General features: G+C 39.0%; 1 protein-coding gene across 1 annotated transcript; it reads left to right on the top strand.

Moving 5' to 3' along the window:
- The first annotated feature begins 2,501 nt into the window (after positions 1-2,501).
- On the top strand, positions 2,502-7,291 carry LOC148703488 (vacuolar protein sorting-associated protein 9A-like). Its single transcript, XM_088721950.2, has 3 exons — positions 2,502-2,885; positions 4,052-4,198; positions 6,275-7,291. Exons 1-3 carry the CDS (start codon positions 2,761-2,763, stop codon positions 6,291-6,293), a joined length of 291 nt encoding a protein of 96 aa, XP_088578076.2. The 5' UTR covers positions 2,502-2,760; the 3' UTR covers positions 6,294-7,291.
- The last annotated feature ends 12,774 nt before the right edge of the window (positions 7,292-20,065 follow it).

The raw sequence follows: 20,065 nt of genomic DNA, 5'->3' as shown, positions 1-20,065 counted from the left end.
AATAAGCTATACAAAATGTTTCATTTTATAGATATGCTTGCGCATAGGAATTAATATGAAGATGTCGGGAATATACATCTCACCTTCCGAGTATGTGGATTAGTGTTATTAATATGCTAGTGGGATTTTATAAAAAAACCCACATCATTCTAGATTTTGAATTAATAGAAGCGCTAGGTCATTCACACGTGGCATCAGACATACATTCCATCCACATATATATGGCAAGCTCTGCTTCAAGTTGAAATAGGGTTCACCCATAATTCAAAGAAGTACACAGTTCATGGCACATGCATAGCATTTTGTTGAATGTGTGATATTGATTAAAACTTTGGTAGGTGATAAGATGTGCGATAGTTATATTGCTCTTTCATGTTATTATATTTCTTTAACAAGAACTACTGATGCAACGTTTGTTAAAGTTGATAGATATTTTTATTGCTATGTACCATGCATTTTGCAGACCGTCGTGCTATGTAAAGGTACGTTAAAATATGCTTATAGGAGGCGAAAATTATTTGTAAAATTTTGGCAAGTAGTTGTATGGAACACACAATATATGCTAGGTAGGATTTATATGGTAATTTTTTACTTACATGGATATTAGTATCACTCTGTTGTTATTTTGTGTTGCTGATTTTTACTTGCACATATATCAATGTTGCTCTATTATACAAGACATGCATTGTTAACCCATATTAGTAGTAGAGCTCATCTTTACAAATATATCTCTTATTCGATAGATATATCTTTGTATCTTTCTACATTTTAGAAATATTCAGAAAGGAGAATCGCCACAAGCAAATCGGGATGCATCTATTGGCCAATGCTTAACAATTAAAAATATAAACGTGCCATGGACAAAGTTTCATATCGAATTATCAATTAATCAATCAAAGCACACCTATTCTCTCCTACTTGGACCAAACAAATGTATTATATATATATTAACTAGTTAAAAACACTACCTTGTGCCATCATTGTATTTGAAACATTCAAATTTACTTAAGAAATGATTGGATTAGACAACTATATATATCTTTTATGAAGGGAGTCATGTTGTAGACATATGAGCTGGATTTGCTTGCCATATGGAACAACAATGTTTATGAATGGAGAATTTTTCTGCTTTCTGATTATCTTATCAGATACTTAGAGCTGATATATATATAGAGAGTGGGATTTTTTAGCTGAAGCAAGGGGCCCTTGGCCTCTTTAGCTTATTATATTTTGAAATTTTAATACAATTATAAAAGCATAAAAATGGACAAAGTTTTGAATGAACCACAATATTCAGAAAAAAAAAAAACAAGTAAAAAATGTAAATCATTCACTGAAATATGATGCATGAATTTTCCTTACATATATTGTCATGGATAAATTGGAAAATATTATGGACATTGACTAGTTCTCTGCGAAATCAACTACTTGCCAAATTAATTCTCCGGCAAATCATTCGTATTTTTTGATCATCGCTCACTTTGCAAATGGATGTGAAAATCGATGATTGGCCGAGCATAAGCAAGACTCTGACCAATGCAGTCTCCGCACCTTGGATGATCAGACTAGCTTTCACAAGCAGGTGCTTAGTAGCATTACTCAACGTTGAATCTAAATCAAATCAAAGTGCAGTAGATGAGATTTAGGGCTCGTTTGGTTCGCGGGAAAAGAAAGGGGGAAAGTGTGGTCAACGGGAAAGTAATGAGATGGCTCTTGTTTGGTTGGAGTTTTCAAAAGAGAGAGAAGGGAAAGTTGTATTCCCATGGGAATGTGATTCCCACATTTCATGGGAAAGTCTTTCCCATAAGAAACATGGGAAAGTAAAGGCGGAAATCACTCCATTTTTACTTTTTCCCAAAAAGTCCCTTCAGCATTAAAGAAGCATTAAAGAGGTATTAAAAACCTAATTTTTATTAAGGGCATAATAGGAATTATATATAACTTTCCTAGGAAAGTGGATGGCCAACCAAACATAAGCACCTTGGAAATTTGTCACTTTCTCATGGTCAACCAAACATGCCAAAAATACTTTCTTAGACATCCTCTTTCTAGGAATTTGTTTTTCAGGAATCATATTCCTAGGAAGGAAAATGCTTCCCGCGAACCAAACGAGCCCTTAAGCAGCTTAGATTCTGGATATCCAATTATTGGATCACTCATCTAATAAGTTCATCTCGAATTAAATAAAATCAGCAAAAAAAAAAAAAAGATATTTTGGCCAAATGCATCGGCGATACTGGGTTGTCTTGGAGACTTGGACCGACATCCGGAAAACTCGCAGCCCAATCAGCAACTTGCATAGCGTAATTGCCGGTTTAAGTCAAGATTGGGTCAAGGCTTACCATTAAAAAATATGGGCCTAATTGTAGGCCCAAATGTCTCCTTATTCTTGGCCCATCTCTAACAAAGCCCATATGTGAACCATCGGGCCAGCCGGCTTGGTTCCAACTTCCAAGTCATCGTTCAGTTCAAGAGGGTTCTTATTTTTTTTTTATTTTTTTAAGGAAATGATTTAAAAAAATAAAAAATAAAAACGGGGAGCGGGTCAGCCCGGCGATGGCTCATGAGTCGTACCTCGGCATCGCCGTCGGAGACTTCGAGCTTCAGATTCCGTTCTTTCTTTGTTTCTTCCTGAGTCTCTCCAGCGGAAGTGGGTGATCGATCGGATCCCCTTCTTTCTCTCCCCCCCTCTTCGGGGCCGCTCCTTGGCCTGCTCGATCGGTCGATTGGAAGGGCCAAGGCGGAGGCTTTCGTTAACCGATGGACGGCAGCGGCGACGGCGGCGACGGCGCGTTCGGCTCCTCCACCGTCTCTCACACCTGGAACGACTTCTTGGAGCGCATGCGCCAACCCTCCGCCATTGATTTCGTCAAATCCAGCAAGAGGTCTGCCGTCTGCCCCTTCTCAAATCCTCTAATTTCTTGGAACCCTTCTCATGACCTCTCTTTTTTATTTTGTATTTTGAATGGCATCTTGAATATAGATTGAACCCATTTTTTGTTGGAATGATTTGTTTTGGTGTGCCATGGGCTTCTTATTGGAGTCAAGATTCTGCCTGTCCCAAGAACTATAACGATAATTCTCATTAACGTTCATCTCACCGATCGAGTAGCCTGCTAGAGATGGGATTATTATAAAATGATACTCTCGGTGATTCATCGGGTCCTTTCTTTTTATGCGACACGTTTGAATCTAGTTTAGGAGGAACTGATAACTTCATTCTAAAATTATTTCCCACCGTCGACTGTTAATTTTTCGGAAAAAGAGCGTAGTTATTCCATCATGGCTACGTGTCCTCTTAGGAGACAAGTTGAAGAGATTTGACTCCAATTTTCTTATTCAAGATGACTTATGTCCCTCATTATCTTATCTACTGTCCAGAAAATTTAGTTAATAGAACATTCGAGGATGACACAAAAATAACGTTTTCCTTCATCTGCAACTCACTAAGAAATCATCATGTTTCACCTCATTGTTGGTCCAGGCTTGCCTTTTTGTTTCCTCGTTGTTTCTTTATGAAGTGTTAATGTAGTAAATGTTTTTCACATATTTTAACTAAGCTGTCGTCGAAGTCTAAACACTGATTTGTGTGGTGGTTCTACTTTAGAAGACAATCCATGCATGTTCTAAACTGGATCAACCTAAAGTGAGTAATGTGACTCAGGGAACTTGTAGATACCTTTCCATACCTTCTCTTTTTCCTGTTTCAAAATTGTTGGACAGAACTTAGGTGGTTACTTGGCTACTTGATCTATTTTTAAGAAATTATTTTGAATCAAAGCTTGTGAGGCCCTGGTTAACGACATTCATGTTCCACTGGACACCGAATTGATCACTAGTTTGCGCAGCACAAAGGGTGTTAATTCAAAAGTTATCTTCTTGTTAATTTGGACCATTTCAAACCACATGCTGGTGATTCTGTTTCTCAAGACTGAAGCTTTCTTTCTGATATTTTATGATGATAGAGTTTACTTTTATATTTCACTACCAATAACTAAACTTGCAATTAAATGGAAAACATAGATAAATTTGAAAATATTACACTTGGCAGTTTCATTGTCTCCTTTTCAAATAAAGCTCCTGATCCAGAAAAGGATAGTGCTGCTGTGCAAGAGTTTCTGCCAGCATGGAAGGGGCTATTTGGGCCCGTACGCTTTGGGCTGGTAGTTCAGAAGAAGAGCTGGAGAGTGCTGGTGAGGTAAGCTTTCTCATAATTATCTTGCTCATATGTGGATATCAGATCAGCTGTATTTTCTTGATGAACTTTTGGAAGTATATTACTTATTGCTGAGAATGGAAAACATAATGATGAAATATGCCAAAGCCCGCACCAATTTAGGGTCAAACAAGGAACATCCACGGGAGATGATCTAACTTCTACTTAAGAAGTCTTGAGGTCTCATACATTTTCCATGCTGTCATTATGAAGTATAAAGTATAAACATTCATATCCCTCTCTTTCCAGATTCCATCATAATAGCACATAACTAAGAATTTAAAATTTATTAGCTTCTCCAAACAAATTTTGAACCAAATCTTAAAAAAAAACCCTACCTACTATCTAGCAGTATCGCTAGGTCTATAACTCTATATATACTTTTGCACACACAATATTCAGAAATGTGTACTTTATCTTTTATTCTTCCGTGAAAACTGCAACTAGTGTGAAAGTGCATGACATTTCCTTACTCATGATGTATCAGAAAGCACTCATCAAACAATGCCTAGATATATTATTGTCTCATGTGGGTGAATGGATCCTTAATTTTAGATGTAATGTCTTTTTGTCAAACACAACATATGAGCATGCCAAGATGGTTCTGATGCTTTGAAGCCCATCACTAGGGTAAACTGGTGCCGGTCCCCTTTGTGCTTGATTTTGAGAATAGGTGGGTCGATTCAAACCAAAATGAATATGTATATTGCTAGATTTTATTCAATCTTTGTTCTTTTCCAAATGCCAGCCACAAGTCCTAGGTCATGAAATGGTGATTTAGCGTAAAGATCTTGAGATTATGAAATATGGTCATGTAAGTGGCAAGTGGCAAGACTTAAGGAAATGATTTATTTGTGCCAGAGGAAGTACGTGACAGATCTTTTAAGTAAATCTAATATATGTGGGTCCATTTTTATAAAATATGGAAGGATTTGGATGCTTAGCCTCTCGCTGATCAAGGAGAACTGTTTGAAGATCCTAAGAGATGCATAAGATTGGTAACTCGTTTGTTTAAATGATGATTATTCATTGTTGGTGAATGTTGTCGACCAGTTTATGCAAGTTTTGTAAAAAAATCTCACATGGATGCATGGATAGAAAATCTTAGATGCTCAAAAGGTGGTCATGAACAAGATATCTTATATAAGAGAATGGCCATGTCATGTCTAAGTGTTTTCTAATGTCTATTGTGGAGGCCATTAATGGTCTAAGGTCAACTCTAGTACTGTACCTCTAAGATCAGCTACTGCTTATTGTATCTCTAAGATCGACTACTGATTTTGTACTTTTGCTGGAGGTAACCTATTAACCTTAAAGAGCACGAAATGAAGTGTAGGTGCAAGATTCGGCGCAAAGATAGACCATGACATTACATAATTCATGAATTCTTATGGTTGTTCATTCTTGTAAAATTGAAGCTTTGTTTAAGGGTCATTTACCATGGCAATTAGTCACCAGGGGATTAAAGAAACGGCCAAGCATTTCTTGAACATAAGAAACATATTTGCATGGACTGACACTTTATATCAGACTTAGCTGAGAATAAAGAAGTGGTCACATCACAATTCTGGTCAAAGAATCAATTGAATGGCATGTTTATATTGTTATTCTATGCTCGGACGGTTTGGTATCTACCTCTTGCTTGAGAGGGTTGTTAGAGATTGCAGTTTTATTGGTTGAATTGATATGTGTTGCTTTTATTAATAATTAAATAGCTTATTTAATTATTTAATATGTATCCATAAAAGAGCATGAATTCATATATGTGGCTAATAACCACCAAAGTTCAAAAAGATAAGCGTTTTAGGAGTTAATGATTAGTTGCTGATTTCTAGTTTTCTAATTGAAGGGAAGTGGGTGTTCAACTAGACTGAGCAATCCTTTATTTTCTGTTTAATCTTCTTTCTCTCTCTTCTTCTTCCTCCCTACCATATTTCTCTTCTTTTTGCTTTTTGGCATTGTTAACCATTCACTGTAGTGTCTTTCTCATTTATTTCTCACCTGCAATCTGATCTACTCTTCAAATCAGCTGATCTGCTGCTTTCTTTGATTGGTTAGCTTTACGCTTCTTGCGTAGTAAAATTAATATCAAATATAAAGACAATGTCTCTGCTGGGCGCTCTTCATTTGTCTGCGAGCAATCACCAAGTTCCAGACCAATCATTTGTGGTAAGTAGAGATCCAAATGTGAAGGACAGATCAATTGCACCTGGGCCATCCACCTCAGATTTGTAAAGAAAGGGGAGCCACTGATCTTCTGAAGGATGATAACTTGAGTAGATACTTCGAGGAGTAACCACTCTTGTTTGCTTGCGCTGGAGATTTTGACAGTTGCTGATGTAGAAAACCTTCTGAATTGCTACAAACAGCTTGTTCTTAGGTATGTATCTCTTTCCAAAGGAATGGACATCAGTAGTGAATCTCTTCCTGTGTCCAGTGAGCAGACACCAGCAGAAACTGCAGCCACCCAGGAGCTTGAAGATGTAGCAGAAACAGAGATGAACAATGAGAAGGATGATGTGATTTGTAGAAAAAATGATAGTTCAAGTGAGAATTTGATTTCAGGAATGGATGGCACTGAGTACAAGAATGATCTTGCCCTTTCAGGTGCAGAAAAGGATGATGAAATCCATTACCTTACTTTCGCAACATGTGGAACAGTTTTTTCTGCCTTATGTATAGTAGATGCCATGGAAATTATTCTCTACGCTCAATGCAAGTAGAACACAGTTGTATGTCAGGAAGCATAAAGCTGGTGTTTGATTTAGAAGATTGTGGTTCAGAGGGAGAAGGGAGTGGAACATGGCTGCGTTTTATGAAAAAAAAAAGGTATATTATACCTGTCTGTGGGAAACACAAGTAAACCAAATTCTGCCGGTCTATCAATTTCCCCACTCTTGGTCCACCTTTCACAGGTCAACTTGAATGCTATTGAGAGCATTTTTTTTTTTAGTCGGTACAAGCTCTTGAGAGCATTTAACATATTGAAATTGATTCATCAGTGCAGCATTTCACTTTGCTGCTATTCTAATACTGCTTGATCTGGATGATGCATTCTTTCTTCATCCTCTTTCCAGGACATGTCTCCAGGTACGCCTTCTCTGATTAATACTCGGGATTTTGCTTGCCAACCTTAACATTAACAAAGAAAAATCTCTAATCAAATGGTTAAATATCTATCTATGCTGTCTTAGGCAAGCATCCATCCACTAAAACAACGAGCTTGCTATCACATTCACATCCAATCCATTACTATCCAGATTGGCTAATACCTTTCCCTCCTTCCGAGAGAATTCATTAATTTTCATAAGTACTCGATAGAATTGAGGATCTAGTGTGATCTCTATCGAGTTTAGTGCGATCTCTTTCAACCAGACCTGGCGCTGGGCTTGATTGGCCTAATTCTCCGTAAGTTAAAGATGTTAGAATGCCACATCATTCTTCTCTCAAACTATCTCCCATAACTATTCCGAACTGTTTAAACAGAATTAGTTTTAATTAGTTCCTTGTAACCAGCTCATTTAACTAATTCTGGAACCTTCATTTTTCCTCTATAATACTGTATCACAACTCAATAGTCTGTGTGGAAAATCAATACATTCTTCTTCCTCATTTCACTTTTATTTTCCTCTTTGTTTTCTCTGTACAGTAACCAGCATTTCACCGTGCCGGTTACTGTTCAGTTGTGCCAGAGTTTCAAATGTAAAACTCTTCATGGTATCAGAGCAGGGATCCAGTGCTTCATCTCATGCACGGATTATATGTCTGACTGCTTCAATCTTGAAGTAGTTCTGCCTTCCCTCAGCAATCGATCGATGGCATCTCCTGGTTCCGTCAATAGGTCCGACGAAGCTGCCAGGAGCTCTTCTACCTTGGCTATATCTCCCAATCTCAAATTTCTGGTCACCAGAATACAGTCCTTAGTACCTAATCATCTCACATCTGATAACTATCTAACTTGGAAATCCCAGATTACTAGGATTTTTAAGGCTAGTGGCTTCTTCGGTTTCCTTGATGGAACCACTAAACCTTCTTCTCTATCCAACCCTATTGCGTTTGAAACTTGGTCCTTCACTGACCAGTTTCTAGCTACTGCATTAAACTCCACCATCTCTTCCACTGTTTTACCATTTGTGATTAATCTTGATCACTGTGACCAAATCTGGTCTACTTTGGAAGTTCGTCTGAATTCTACCACCAGATCCCATATAATTCAGCTTAAAAATGAACTTCATAATATCAGGAAGAATGAACTTTCCATGCATCAATATCTTCATGGGGTTCATGAGAAGGTAGATGCTCTGACTGCAGCTGGTTTGAGTCCGGATGTTGAAGATGTAATTCTTTATATTCTCAATAGACTTCCACCTACGTATGACTCCTTTGCTACATCATTCGGACACGATCATCCTCCATTACTCTTGATGAGCTCTATGCTCTATTATGCAGTGAAGAATTTATTCTAGCTGCTAAAGACAAGCAGGCCACTGTAGGAGATTCAGCTTTTGCTCTGCTGGCCACTAGAGGATGAAGCTGAGGACGTTTTGCCTATACTAGCAGGGGCAGAGGTCGCTCTCGATTCGGGAGTTGGAATTCTTCTACACAGAGCAGGGATCATAGATCCATTGTTGAGTGTCAAATTTGCTACAAAAGGGGACACACAGCATCATATTGTTGGTTCCGAATGGATCCCAACTACCATGTGCCAACTGCTACTTGTCCTCAGGCTCTTATTGCACATTCCTCCTCTGATTCTACTTCAGGTGATTGGATTTTGGATAGCGGTGCATCTGCCCATATGACATCGGATTCTTCTTTACTACAAAATCCGGTGTCATATCGTGGTTCAGAGAAAATTATGCTTGGTGATGGTTCCTCTACTTCGATCAGCCAGTCAGGTACAGGCGTTATTCACACTCCATTTCATTCATTTCGTCTTTCACAACTTTTGCATGCCCCACATATTTCTCATAACCTCCTGTCTATTCATAAATTTGCCACTGATAACAACTGCATTCTAATCTTTGACTCTACTGGTTGCACTGTCAAGGACAAAGTTCCCAACAAAATCCTTCTTCAGAGTCCTTGCACTGAGGGGCTTTACATAGTTCCTCTTCAGACTGTTCAACGTTCTTCATCCTCATCATCGTCTCAGTCACTTACTGCTTCCATGTCCTCCTCTGCATCTCTTTGGCATCATCAACTTGGGCATCCTTTGATCTCTGTTCAATCTGAAGTATCCAAGCAGCTTCGTCTTCCCTCTGTTACAAGTCTTTCTTCATGTTCATCCTGCTGTATGGCAAAGAGTCACAGGCGCTCTTTCAAACTGTCTTCCATTTCTTCTTCTCAACCTTTAGAAATAATTCATTCTGATGTATGGGGACCATCTCCCTCTTTTTCTGTAAAGGGATTCAAATTTTATGTGTTGTTTCTTGATGATTTCACTCGTTTTTCTTGGGTCTATCCACTGGCCAGCAAATCTGATGTATTTCCCACGTTTGAAAAATTCAAAACGCTCGTTGAAAATCAATTCTCCTCCTCCATTAAAATTTTTCGCTCTGATGGTGGAGGTGAATTTCACAATGGACGTTTCAATTCTCTCTTTGCTCAATCTGGCATCGTTCATCAAATGTCTGCTCCTTACACGCCTGAGCAGAATGGTGTTGCTGAACGCAAACACCGGCACTTGCTTGAAGTAGTCCGGAGCCTGCTGCTGCATTCCTCTCTTCCCTCTCAATTTTGGGTTGAAGCTTTACTCACTGCAACCTATCTCATTAATCGTCTGCCTACACCTTTACTCTACCACAAATCTCCTTTTGAACTGCTGTATCACAGGCCACCTGACTACAAGTTCTTGAGAACTTTTGGTTGTCGTTGTTATCCATGGCTCAAACCTTCTGTTTCTTCAAAACTTTCACCTCGGTCCACTCCATGTGTGTTCCTTGGTTATTCTTCTCAGCATAAGGCATATAGATGTCTTAATCCCTCCACTGACAAGGTTTTTATCTCTCGACATGTCGAGTTTGATGAAAACAATTTTCCATTTTCCTCTTCCAATGCTACTATCTCGTCTCATCCACCTTTACTATCTTTTCCTTGTTTAGTATCACCATCTATGCTCCGATCTTCATCCTCTAATTCCTTGTTATCTCCATTTTCCGATACAGGTTCTCTTGCACCCACTCATTCCTCTGCTACAGCTACTTCCACTTCTCCACCATCACTCCCATCCTCTATTTCTTCACCTGTCCTGTCTACTGTGCCTGTTCCTCGTCACCATATGATTACCAGGTTACAAAGTGGCTCTCTACGGCCTAAGCGCATATTTTCTCTGCACTAAACTACTGAGGATCATGCCGAGCCTTCCTGCTACACCTCGGCAGCGAAAGATCCCAATTGGAGACGGGCTATGTCTCAAGAATTTGATGCTCTGATGATTCAAAACACCTGGGAATTGGTTCCTCGTCCTTCTTCTCAGCATGTTCTTGGATGCAGATGGATATACCGACTTAAACATCACTCTGATGGCTCACTTGCTCGGTACAAGGCCAGGCTTGTTGCACAGGGATTCAAGCAAGAATATGGCATTGATTATACTAAAACATTCAGCCTTGTTGCTAAATTTCCCACTATTCGAGTTCTTCTTGCTCTTGCTCTTGCTCTTACATCCAAATGGAGTATTCGTCAGCTTGATGTGTCCAATGCATTTCTTCATGGTAGTTTGGATGAATCTGTGTTCATGGAACAACCAAGAGGCTTTGTCAATCCTTCCTATCATGATCATGTTTGTCATCTCAAAAAGGCCATCTATGGGTTGAAACATGCCCCCAGACAGTGGTTTGCAACCTTCTTAGGTTTTTTATTGGATCATGGTTTCAAGTCAAGTGAAGCAGATCCATCTTTGTTTATTTTTCAGAAAGCTGGGGATGTTCTTTACATTCTCGTTTATGTGGATGATATCCTACTCACCGGGAACAATCCTACAGCTATGTCTCTTCTTTTCTCTCATTTTCATATGAAAGATCTGGGTAATATCTCCCACTTCCTTGGTCTTCAGGCTACTTTCTCTGCCAATGGTGTTTCCCTCAGTCAACAACACTATGCTCTAAAACTTCTTCAGAAAGCTGGACTACAGGATTGCAAACCGGTTTCCTCTCCATTACCCACCAAACGTGAGGTCCCAACGAATTTATCTGGTCTATTTTCCAAATCGGAGCTGTACCGAAGCTTAGTTGGTTTTCTTCAATACCTCACTGTTACTCGTCCTGATATCTCATTTGTAGTAAATTTTCTTTGTCAGTTTATGCATTCCCCGCTTGACTATCATTACTAGTTGATCAAACGGGTTCTTAGATATGTAAAAGGCACACTATCTTCATCTCTTCAATTTCAGCCTGGGTCTTTTCAGTTGGTTGCCTATTCAGACTCCGATTGGGCAGGTGATTCCACCGATCGAAGATCTACCTCAGGTTTTTACATTTTTCTTGGGCCCAATCTGGTTTCTTGGCATGATAAAAAGCAACCAACCGTAGCAAGATCTTCAACAGAAGCTGAATACCGAGCCCTGGCAGTCACCGCATCTGAACTCATCTGGCTTCGACGTCTTCTCTCCGAGTTTCGGATTTTATCCTCTGCACCCACAGTTTTACATTGTGACAATATCTCTGCCATTACTCTGGCCAACAATCCAGTCTTTCATGCCCGGACGAAGTACATCGAAGTGGATTGCCACTTCGTTCGGGAAAAGGTTCACTCCGGCGAAATTTGTTTGGCTCATATAGCCACTGAGGATCAACCAGCCGATCTGTTCACCAAACCAGTCTCCATTTCTCGACATCATCATCTCTGTTCCAAGCTGAAGATTCGAATGCCTCCTTCAGCTTGAAGGGGGGTGTTAGAATGCCACATCATTCTTCTCTCAAACTATCTCCCAGAACTATTCTGAACTATTTAAACAGAATTAGTTTTAATTAGTTCCTTGTAACAAATACAGCTGAGATCTACCAGCTCATTTACCTAATTCTGGAACCTTCATTTCTCCTCTATAAATACTGTATCACAACTCAATAGTCTGTGTGGAAAATCAATTCATTCTTCTTCCTCATTTTATTTTTATTTTCCTCTCTGTTTTCTCTGTACAGTAACCAGCATTTCACCGTGCCGGTTACTGTTCAGTTGTGCCAGAGTTTCAAATGTAAAACTCTTCAAAAGGTAGTCTCGGGCTCTCGGCAGTCGACCCAATGGATCTAGCTCAGGTGTTTTCTACCGATGATGTGCAGGCTCTAGTTCTAGTATTGTATATAGTTTGAGCTGTACCCGGCAATTGGCCTGACGTCGCCGGTGTAACTTTCAACTAGTCCCGGCACTTGCCCGAACGGGACTAGTTCAATTTTTACGCCGTGCAATCTCTATCTAATTCGAGCTTACTCCTGACCGCTCGGGAGTGACATAGGTTATAAACTTTGAACTAGTCCTGGCAGTTGGCAGGACTAATTCAAATTATTATGCAATCTTTTTCGAGTTCTAACTAATCTTGCCATAGAACCTAACAAAACTAGTTCTCTCCTTTTTCTTTTTTTTTTCTTTGATTCTTTTCATATATAGTCTCGGCGGCTGTCCTGCCGGGACTAGTTTAAGTGTATTTCATGCATTCAAGATATCAAGTTTAACTGTTGCAATGACAGAATTGGTTACAAGTAACCTCATATATATATATATATATATATATATATATATATATATATATATATATATATATATATATATATATATATATATATATATATATATATATATATATATATATATATATATATATATATATATATATATATATATATATATATATATATATATATATATATATATATATATATATATACACACACATATATATATCATGTAAAAGTTTCTCATGTAAGATATTCGAACTAATCCGAACAAATCCCTGCAGTTGGGGTGACCCGAGCAGTAGTTCTCTGTTAGGTTTTAACCAGTTCCGGCACTGGGCTTGCCGAGACTATGTCAAATATAACATGCCTGCATTTTTTTTGAAAAAAAAACACCACCTCCCATGGCCTCCGTGGCATGTGATTTTGGGTCAGATCTATGTCAGTCCTGTGCTGTTATCTTGACCAAGACCTGACTGCCCAAGGATAAAAATCTGGCATATAGACTGGACTTGTAAGCACAAGGTGGGGACTGGGTCAAGTCTCCCAGTACTTAAAAATTACAACTTCAGATGTAGCACGTCAAGACTATGTAGGTCTAGTCTAACAAAGAAATAGAAATGCACTAAGGAATTGAAGGTTGTGGCAATCATTTTAGACACTGATGATACGATTTGTTAGTCTTTGAAGAAAGAGAAGTCTCTAAAATGGGGTTTAAATCCATTAAGCTTATATTTTTTGATTCAAGAATTAAAATTGTTTGCAGCTAAACTAGGTTTGAAACATTCCATGGGGCTGTGTCTGCACTCTCTCTTGGCATTCAACGGTCTTTGGTTTGAGGTTGTATCTTTCGCACGAAAGAAGGATACACGTTCCTTCGCACCCATCGACTATTGGATCATCCATTGGATCACAGTCTTTGATTGGTAGAATACATATACAATTCATAATTTTAAAATTCAATAATTATGATGCAAATCTTATTAGATGGCTTATATGGTGCACATCTTGTGCACCTAACTCGATTGATCCAATCATACTCACTTTCGACCATCCTAAATCCTACAAACTTGCACCACAATTTTATAAGCCCATGCCATCGAGCTCAGCGAAATTAAATAATTGCAACCATCATCATGAAGTACACTTTTATTTTAGAAAGTTGAGTTTGATCATGATCATTGGAAAAATTATACATCAAGATGCTAGAAAAAACATGCCAAAGAAAGGAAAAGGCATGCATTAGACATGGTTTAATTAAGATCATCATAACAGCTCGCAACTTCTGCATATTTACACACATATAACAATGGATGATACCATGTTTTCAAGAATTCAAAATTTATTTTCTTACAATAGTTTTAAAAACTATAACTATAATAGTAAAAATAAAAGATAAGACAAAATTTATGTATTATAATAATAAATAAAATGAATGCTAATTAGATGTCGTCATGTCCGATAAATTTATTATCCCTGCTTATTTAAGCACCTTAATTTTCTCCTATATCTTCATGTGGGGTCCTACATGCAAAGAGTAGGGATGCAATTTTGCTAGCAAGGGAGATCAATATCTTTGCACTGGTTACAAGTGCTATCCAATTAATATCAATGTGCATCTTATCTACTTTTAATTATTGATACTAAACTAGACATCAGTGCTGTGCTTCTCCAAATGAATGGTACACCTTTTTTTCTCTCTTGAAAAACAGAAAACACTTAGATGGGAAAAAAGTGATGCAGTGTCATATAGCTATGGATGGTAGACTAGCTGATCTCCTTTTCAGAGAGAGAGCCAACTTGACATGCCCTAGAGTTTTTTTTAATATATATATATATATATATATATATATATATATATATATATATATATATATATATATATATATATTAAATTTTTAAGATGAGGATGGAGTTCCAATTCTGCCCCCTATCCTCTACTTGTAGCATTTCGGTTTGTTTTTTTTTTTTGAGATAAAAAAATTCTCATCTTTCTTTTTTTTCCGACATGTATTTTTTATAAAAATATTAAAGTAGGTTGCAAAGAATAAAAACACCTAATTTTGATCATGTTCAAAAAAGAATCTTACCGTATCTCTGAAATCTCTCAGCAAAACTAGCCTAATACTCGATACTAGATAATAAATTCATAGCCATCGAGAGGCGAATGGTGCTATGGATCGGATAGCTTTCTACATGGCCGAGCATTTCGGTGATATTTCATGAATTGATTCTATATTTATTTGTTCTCCATTTTATAATATTTTATTTTTTTAATTTTATAGATGTATTCATACTAAAATAGCATAATTTTTTTATTTTTTTTATATATAAAGTAAATCATCCATTGCTGCGTCTGAATTAAAGTTCGGTGATGAACCCTGGAAGATCTGAATTTTGTAATCTTGACCCACCCTCTCCACGCTTGGCAGCAGTGCTTAAATGGTCAGGGCAAAGCCTAGGTGGGAGCCTTCCTCTTTTCTTTTTTTTTTTTTCTAGTAAATATGCGAGCCTTCAATTTTTCAAGATGAGTGGGCCCCAAAAACCCCAGTTTGATGTCGACTACTCGACGCGCGTTTTACTCCAGTTCGCAGAGTCTGGGGACCAAGAACGATGGTTCCAAACTCTGCCCCCCCAAGTCTTTCCATGTTACTTCCAATCCACTTCATATCTCTATCTATGCATTTGGACGACTTGAAAGTGTTGAACTGTTGATTGGTCGAATGGAAATTAATTCTTGCCACTAGGAGAATTAGGAAATATTATCTTGCTGAGTCCCTCTCTGATCTTTGTTATTTGTCCCTTAACTTGTAGGAATTATTGTTTGATCCCCATGGCAAACTCCTGCCCATTCAGGATGGCCTTTTATGTTACTACATTGTTAGAGCTCATCATTTCATCATATTAATGAGGCTTGAAAAATTGTTTGATATTACCTTCTTTACTCCCAGGAAGAGAAGTGGTATTGAGATGCAACCTCAAATAAAAACCGAGCTGCAAGGACAATAACCAACAGACTGAAATGTAAACTTTAGAAAAACAGCAATTTTTTTTTTGTGCAGGAAGATGTTCTTCTGTAGTCTGTACATAACCATGCAATTTTTTTTACTCTTTGTTTCTTCTCTTTCCTCTACTCTCACAAGAACTAACAATTTTCATTTTTTTCATGTCATTCTCTCTTTTATCAAGTTGAAAAATTTGCTTCCATGAAAAATCTAACAACAGTCACAAAAAAAAAGAAGAAAACTTGCTCTCTCTTTTGCCCTGTGCATAACAAAAGTTCTTTTTTTTGTTGCATATTGATGGGGAGACCTAACTTCTTGAAAAATATTCCAAGCAAAATAAAGCCTTTCACATTTGTTTTGAGTAAAATTGAAATACTAAAAGAATTGAAATTATCCAAATAAGTAAAACTACAACTTCCAACCATTGGCACGAAAAAGTATGAATTGAGGATGGAGATATTAAGAAGCGATGAAATGCATGTACAAGATTTTCCAAACAACAAAAATAAAAGACAATTTAATAGACTCGGTGCAATTACAAGGACCTGCAAAGAAATCAATCTAACTCAAGGGACTTCAAAAAATGGTCAATTTGGGCCAAGAGATGAGGCTTGCCATAGACTCGGTAGAAATTTGTCCACCCTACTCCGGGGCTACGATATAATTCTCCCTCTTGGATCTTGATATTTTTTTCCCCTGCCAAGAAAATTCTATGAATAGGTCCGAACGTCCCATGCACGTTAACGTAGACCTAAGACCACACCTTCAAATATTCTTCATTGACTGACCGAACACCCCCCCTCAAGTCTCCCATATATCCCCACCTCCTCCCCCACCCCTCCCCACCACCTCACAAGTCACACCGGCCACTTCACCTCAGCCCAATGGACCGCCGCCACCACCACCACCGCCACCGCCGCCACCACCACTACAACGCTGGCCACCAAGTCAGCTCCTTCAATCTGTCAGGGTGCATGAAACTTCCTCAAATCAAAGACACCACCACAAAGATAACCCCGGGCACCGCCACCTCCTCCTCCTGTCCTCCTCCGAAGAAAAATCACCATCGCGGCCGCCACCACTTTGTGACCGCCGACCCCTCGTCCCCGAAAATTGGCTGCATGGGCCAGATCAAAAGGAAAAGCAAGTCATCTAGCTCCACCACCACCACCTCCTCCTCCTCCTCCTCCTCCTCCTCCTCCTACTCGCCGTCGTTGAGCACTAGTTCTTCGGATTCGAAAAGCCGAAACAAGTTGTTCGGGCTCAAGAGGGCCTTCATGGCGAGGAGCGTGGGGTCGCAGGCGAGCTCGAAGGTCAGGGATGATCGCGGCGGCGTGTCGATGGTGGTTAACGTGGCGGATTTGGACCCGCCATTGCCGGTGGTGAGGCGGCGACCGGGGAGCGACGGGAATTCGGTCGGCTTGTGGGAGAGGAGATGCGGTGGGGAGGCGTTGGCGGGTCTCCAGCTTGAGCAGCCGCGGCTTTACCTCTATGCCTCTGTCCTGTAGCGCGGGGGCGGAGGAGCAAACGGTCATCTAATGTTGCATGCTATTTTTCGCTTCAAAGGTTAGGACTAGTACTAGCGCTTTGTATAGCACAGTGAGAATTTGGGCCCTGTTGCTAAGGGGGGGGTCAATCCAACTCCTTTTAATTCTTCTTTTTTTTCCCTTCTCTTTTTTTCCTCAAATAAAATCATTGTATTAATTTCGAGGACAGATGTTCAGCTTACTTTGTTGCAAGCATGGTTTCTTTCTAAAACAAAATTGTGGATTTCTTCCAAGAACAATTGTGCTACGTGAAGATTTGAATTTAGAAAAAGGTTGAGTTTGTTAAAAGTTTGGACGAAATTCAGTGTTTTTTTTTTTGAGCAAAAAAGTGTGACCACTTGGGAAGTTCTTGTGTAGCACCCAGAAATTCAGATAATTAAAACTTAGGAAAATGATAAAAATGTAGAATGTAGAATCATTGGTATTCATGCAATGAGAGGTTGCAATAGTGAACAGCAAAAATTCATGTAATATTAAAATTCATAAATCATTAAGTTAATTTGATCAATTTAATCATCCAAGAATGGATCAAAGAATCATTTGGCCAACAAAAGGAGAAGTGAATATGTAGTTCAAGAGCTTTTCAATTATCTGGAGAAAATTATTATTATCATTTCTGAATGGACAAGATATTGTTACTTTGAGTTCTCTCCTTCTGCATACCTCTATTTGTAGTAAGAAGATAGGCAAAATCCATATCAAACTTTGGGAGTGTCATATAAACATGGGATGCTCTGTTTATTTAGGATTTTTGAGTGTGACACCATATAGAAATTTAATATTATAATTATATCCCTCATACTACCTTCATATTATTTCTCTTTGGCAATCACCTATGAATATTCAAGCTTCAATCCAACTGCTTTTCTCCTCGTAGTCCTCTCCAATTTGCTCATCCAGCATCTATTGTATTAGCGCTTCAAGCTAAGTCAGTATTTGTGTTACCAAACTTATTCCCAAGTTGAATTGCAAAGCAGCTGGCTAAATAGGCTGCAATTCGACCGAAATCATGAGGTTAATAACTATCATCAACATTTCACAATACCTGCCCATAACCATTGCGGTGCTCCGGGAAAGGACCTCCTTGGATTAGGGATAGCTCTATAGCTAAAAATAAGGACGCTAATGCTTCTCTCATCCAAGACAACGTTAGCCCCTTAAATGATTTCTTTTCACTCTCATGATTGGTATTCATCTTAAAGTTACATAATTAAAAATGGTCGATCAAAGATTGAACAGTTCGCATGGCAAGTTACCATTATGAGTGTCAATGGTTGATCTAGGTACCTTTTTTTTTCTGAAATTTTTCCTCCACCACCAGCTAGAGCAACAGGCCTAACAGGAAAAGCATTCTTCCAACAAAATGTCAAAAAACTTTTCCTGCATATCTCAGAGGCTAAGACGCTCTAGATACATTTATCCGATCAGCCAGAGCCAAAATTTTATTCCATTTAAATAATCTTCTCATTTACAAACATGGCATTAACTTTTGTTGCACAAGTTTTGGATTAATTGATACCATTGAGATGGACATTAGAGATAGACACTTGCCCGATAATAGGATTACTCCGGTTGCTTAGAAATAAATAGCACCGATATTTTCACCTATGTAGATTATGACCGATAGGATTTAAAACAGTCTTAGGAAGACAGGTTAATTAGCAGTAAGAACTCCGAAGTACCCGTAAGGAAGCTATGCAATTTGTCAAAAGCTTACTCTTCTCTTCACTGAGAAGTATTCCCAAGCAAAAGCTTGAAACAAAGCCACCAGAGCAAGAGCCCTCACAGTAAAAACTAGGTCATCAACAAATGCAAGATTAGGTCATGTCAAGCTTGATATAATTAAATTATTGATCCTTTTGCTATCAGCTTAAGCCTTTTGGGATTAATCGATTAATATGGTATAGCAATCTATTGAAAGCAAAGATTAAATATATGTGAAGTTTGATGAAGAATAATATGGAAAGTTCATAGTTTCTAGCTCTCAGAATGCAAAAAATCCATAATAAAAGAAAGCAACTACCCGATTTTTATTGGAATTTTACTCAAAGATTAAATATATGTGAAAGATTGACGAAGAATAATATGTGTTGGGGGAGCGCAGTCCCCCCCCCCAGCCCATGAGAACTCTGCCGTCGAAGGACCGACAACGGGCGACCTCGGGCGGCCGAGCTCGGTGCCCGACCTCGGACGGCCGAGCTCGGCGCCCAACCTCAGAACATCCGACCCGGAGAGCTCCCGATCTCGGAAGTCCGCCCTTACCGCCCACCTACCACGGGTACACCCTTCTGAAGCCCGGTCAGGGGCCATACCCTGCCACCGCCCCCAGCATTTAATGCGCACGATCTCTGCAAACTCCCGACTCACTCAACAATTAATATGTGTCTCCGGCTCACTCAACAATCAGTGCGCATGACTCCTGTTATCTACGGATCCTCAATCCTCCACGGCAAGACGGCTCGGCAGTGTCCAGTCAGCCATGACAACTCTCTGATCCCGGCCTCACTTCCGACGCCGAAGCATTAATTCACCTGATTACGCACCAACTTGAGTGACGTGCTGAGTCGTACGGCGACCTCACCCCATCACATCACAGGTAATCCGACTCTCCTATAAAGAGGAATCCCT

This window comes from Phoenix dactylifera, chromosome 5 (genome assembly GCF_051530095.1).
Source record: "Phoenix dactylifera cultivar Ajwa chromosome 5, Ajwa_hap1_PhDact_Kaust_v1.1, whole genome shotgun sequence".
NCBI lineage: Eukaryota > Viridiplantae > Streptophyta > Magnoliopsida > Arecales > Arecaceae > Phoenix > Phoenix dactylifera.
The sequence above is the reverse complement of the archived record's forward strand: the minus strand, read 5'-3'. Positions and strand labels throughout refer to the sequence as shown.

Bases quoted from the DNA above. Each gene is read 5' to 3' on its own strand.
- LOC148703488 (XM_088721950.2), top strand. From the start codon at position 2,761: ATGGACGGCAGCGGCGACGGCGGCGACGGCGCGTTCGGCTCCTCCACC. The intron at 2,886-4,051 runs GTCTGCCGTCTG...TACACTTGGCAG, and splicing joins TTCGTCAAATCCAGCAAGAG to TTTCATTGTCTCCTTTTCAA.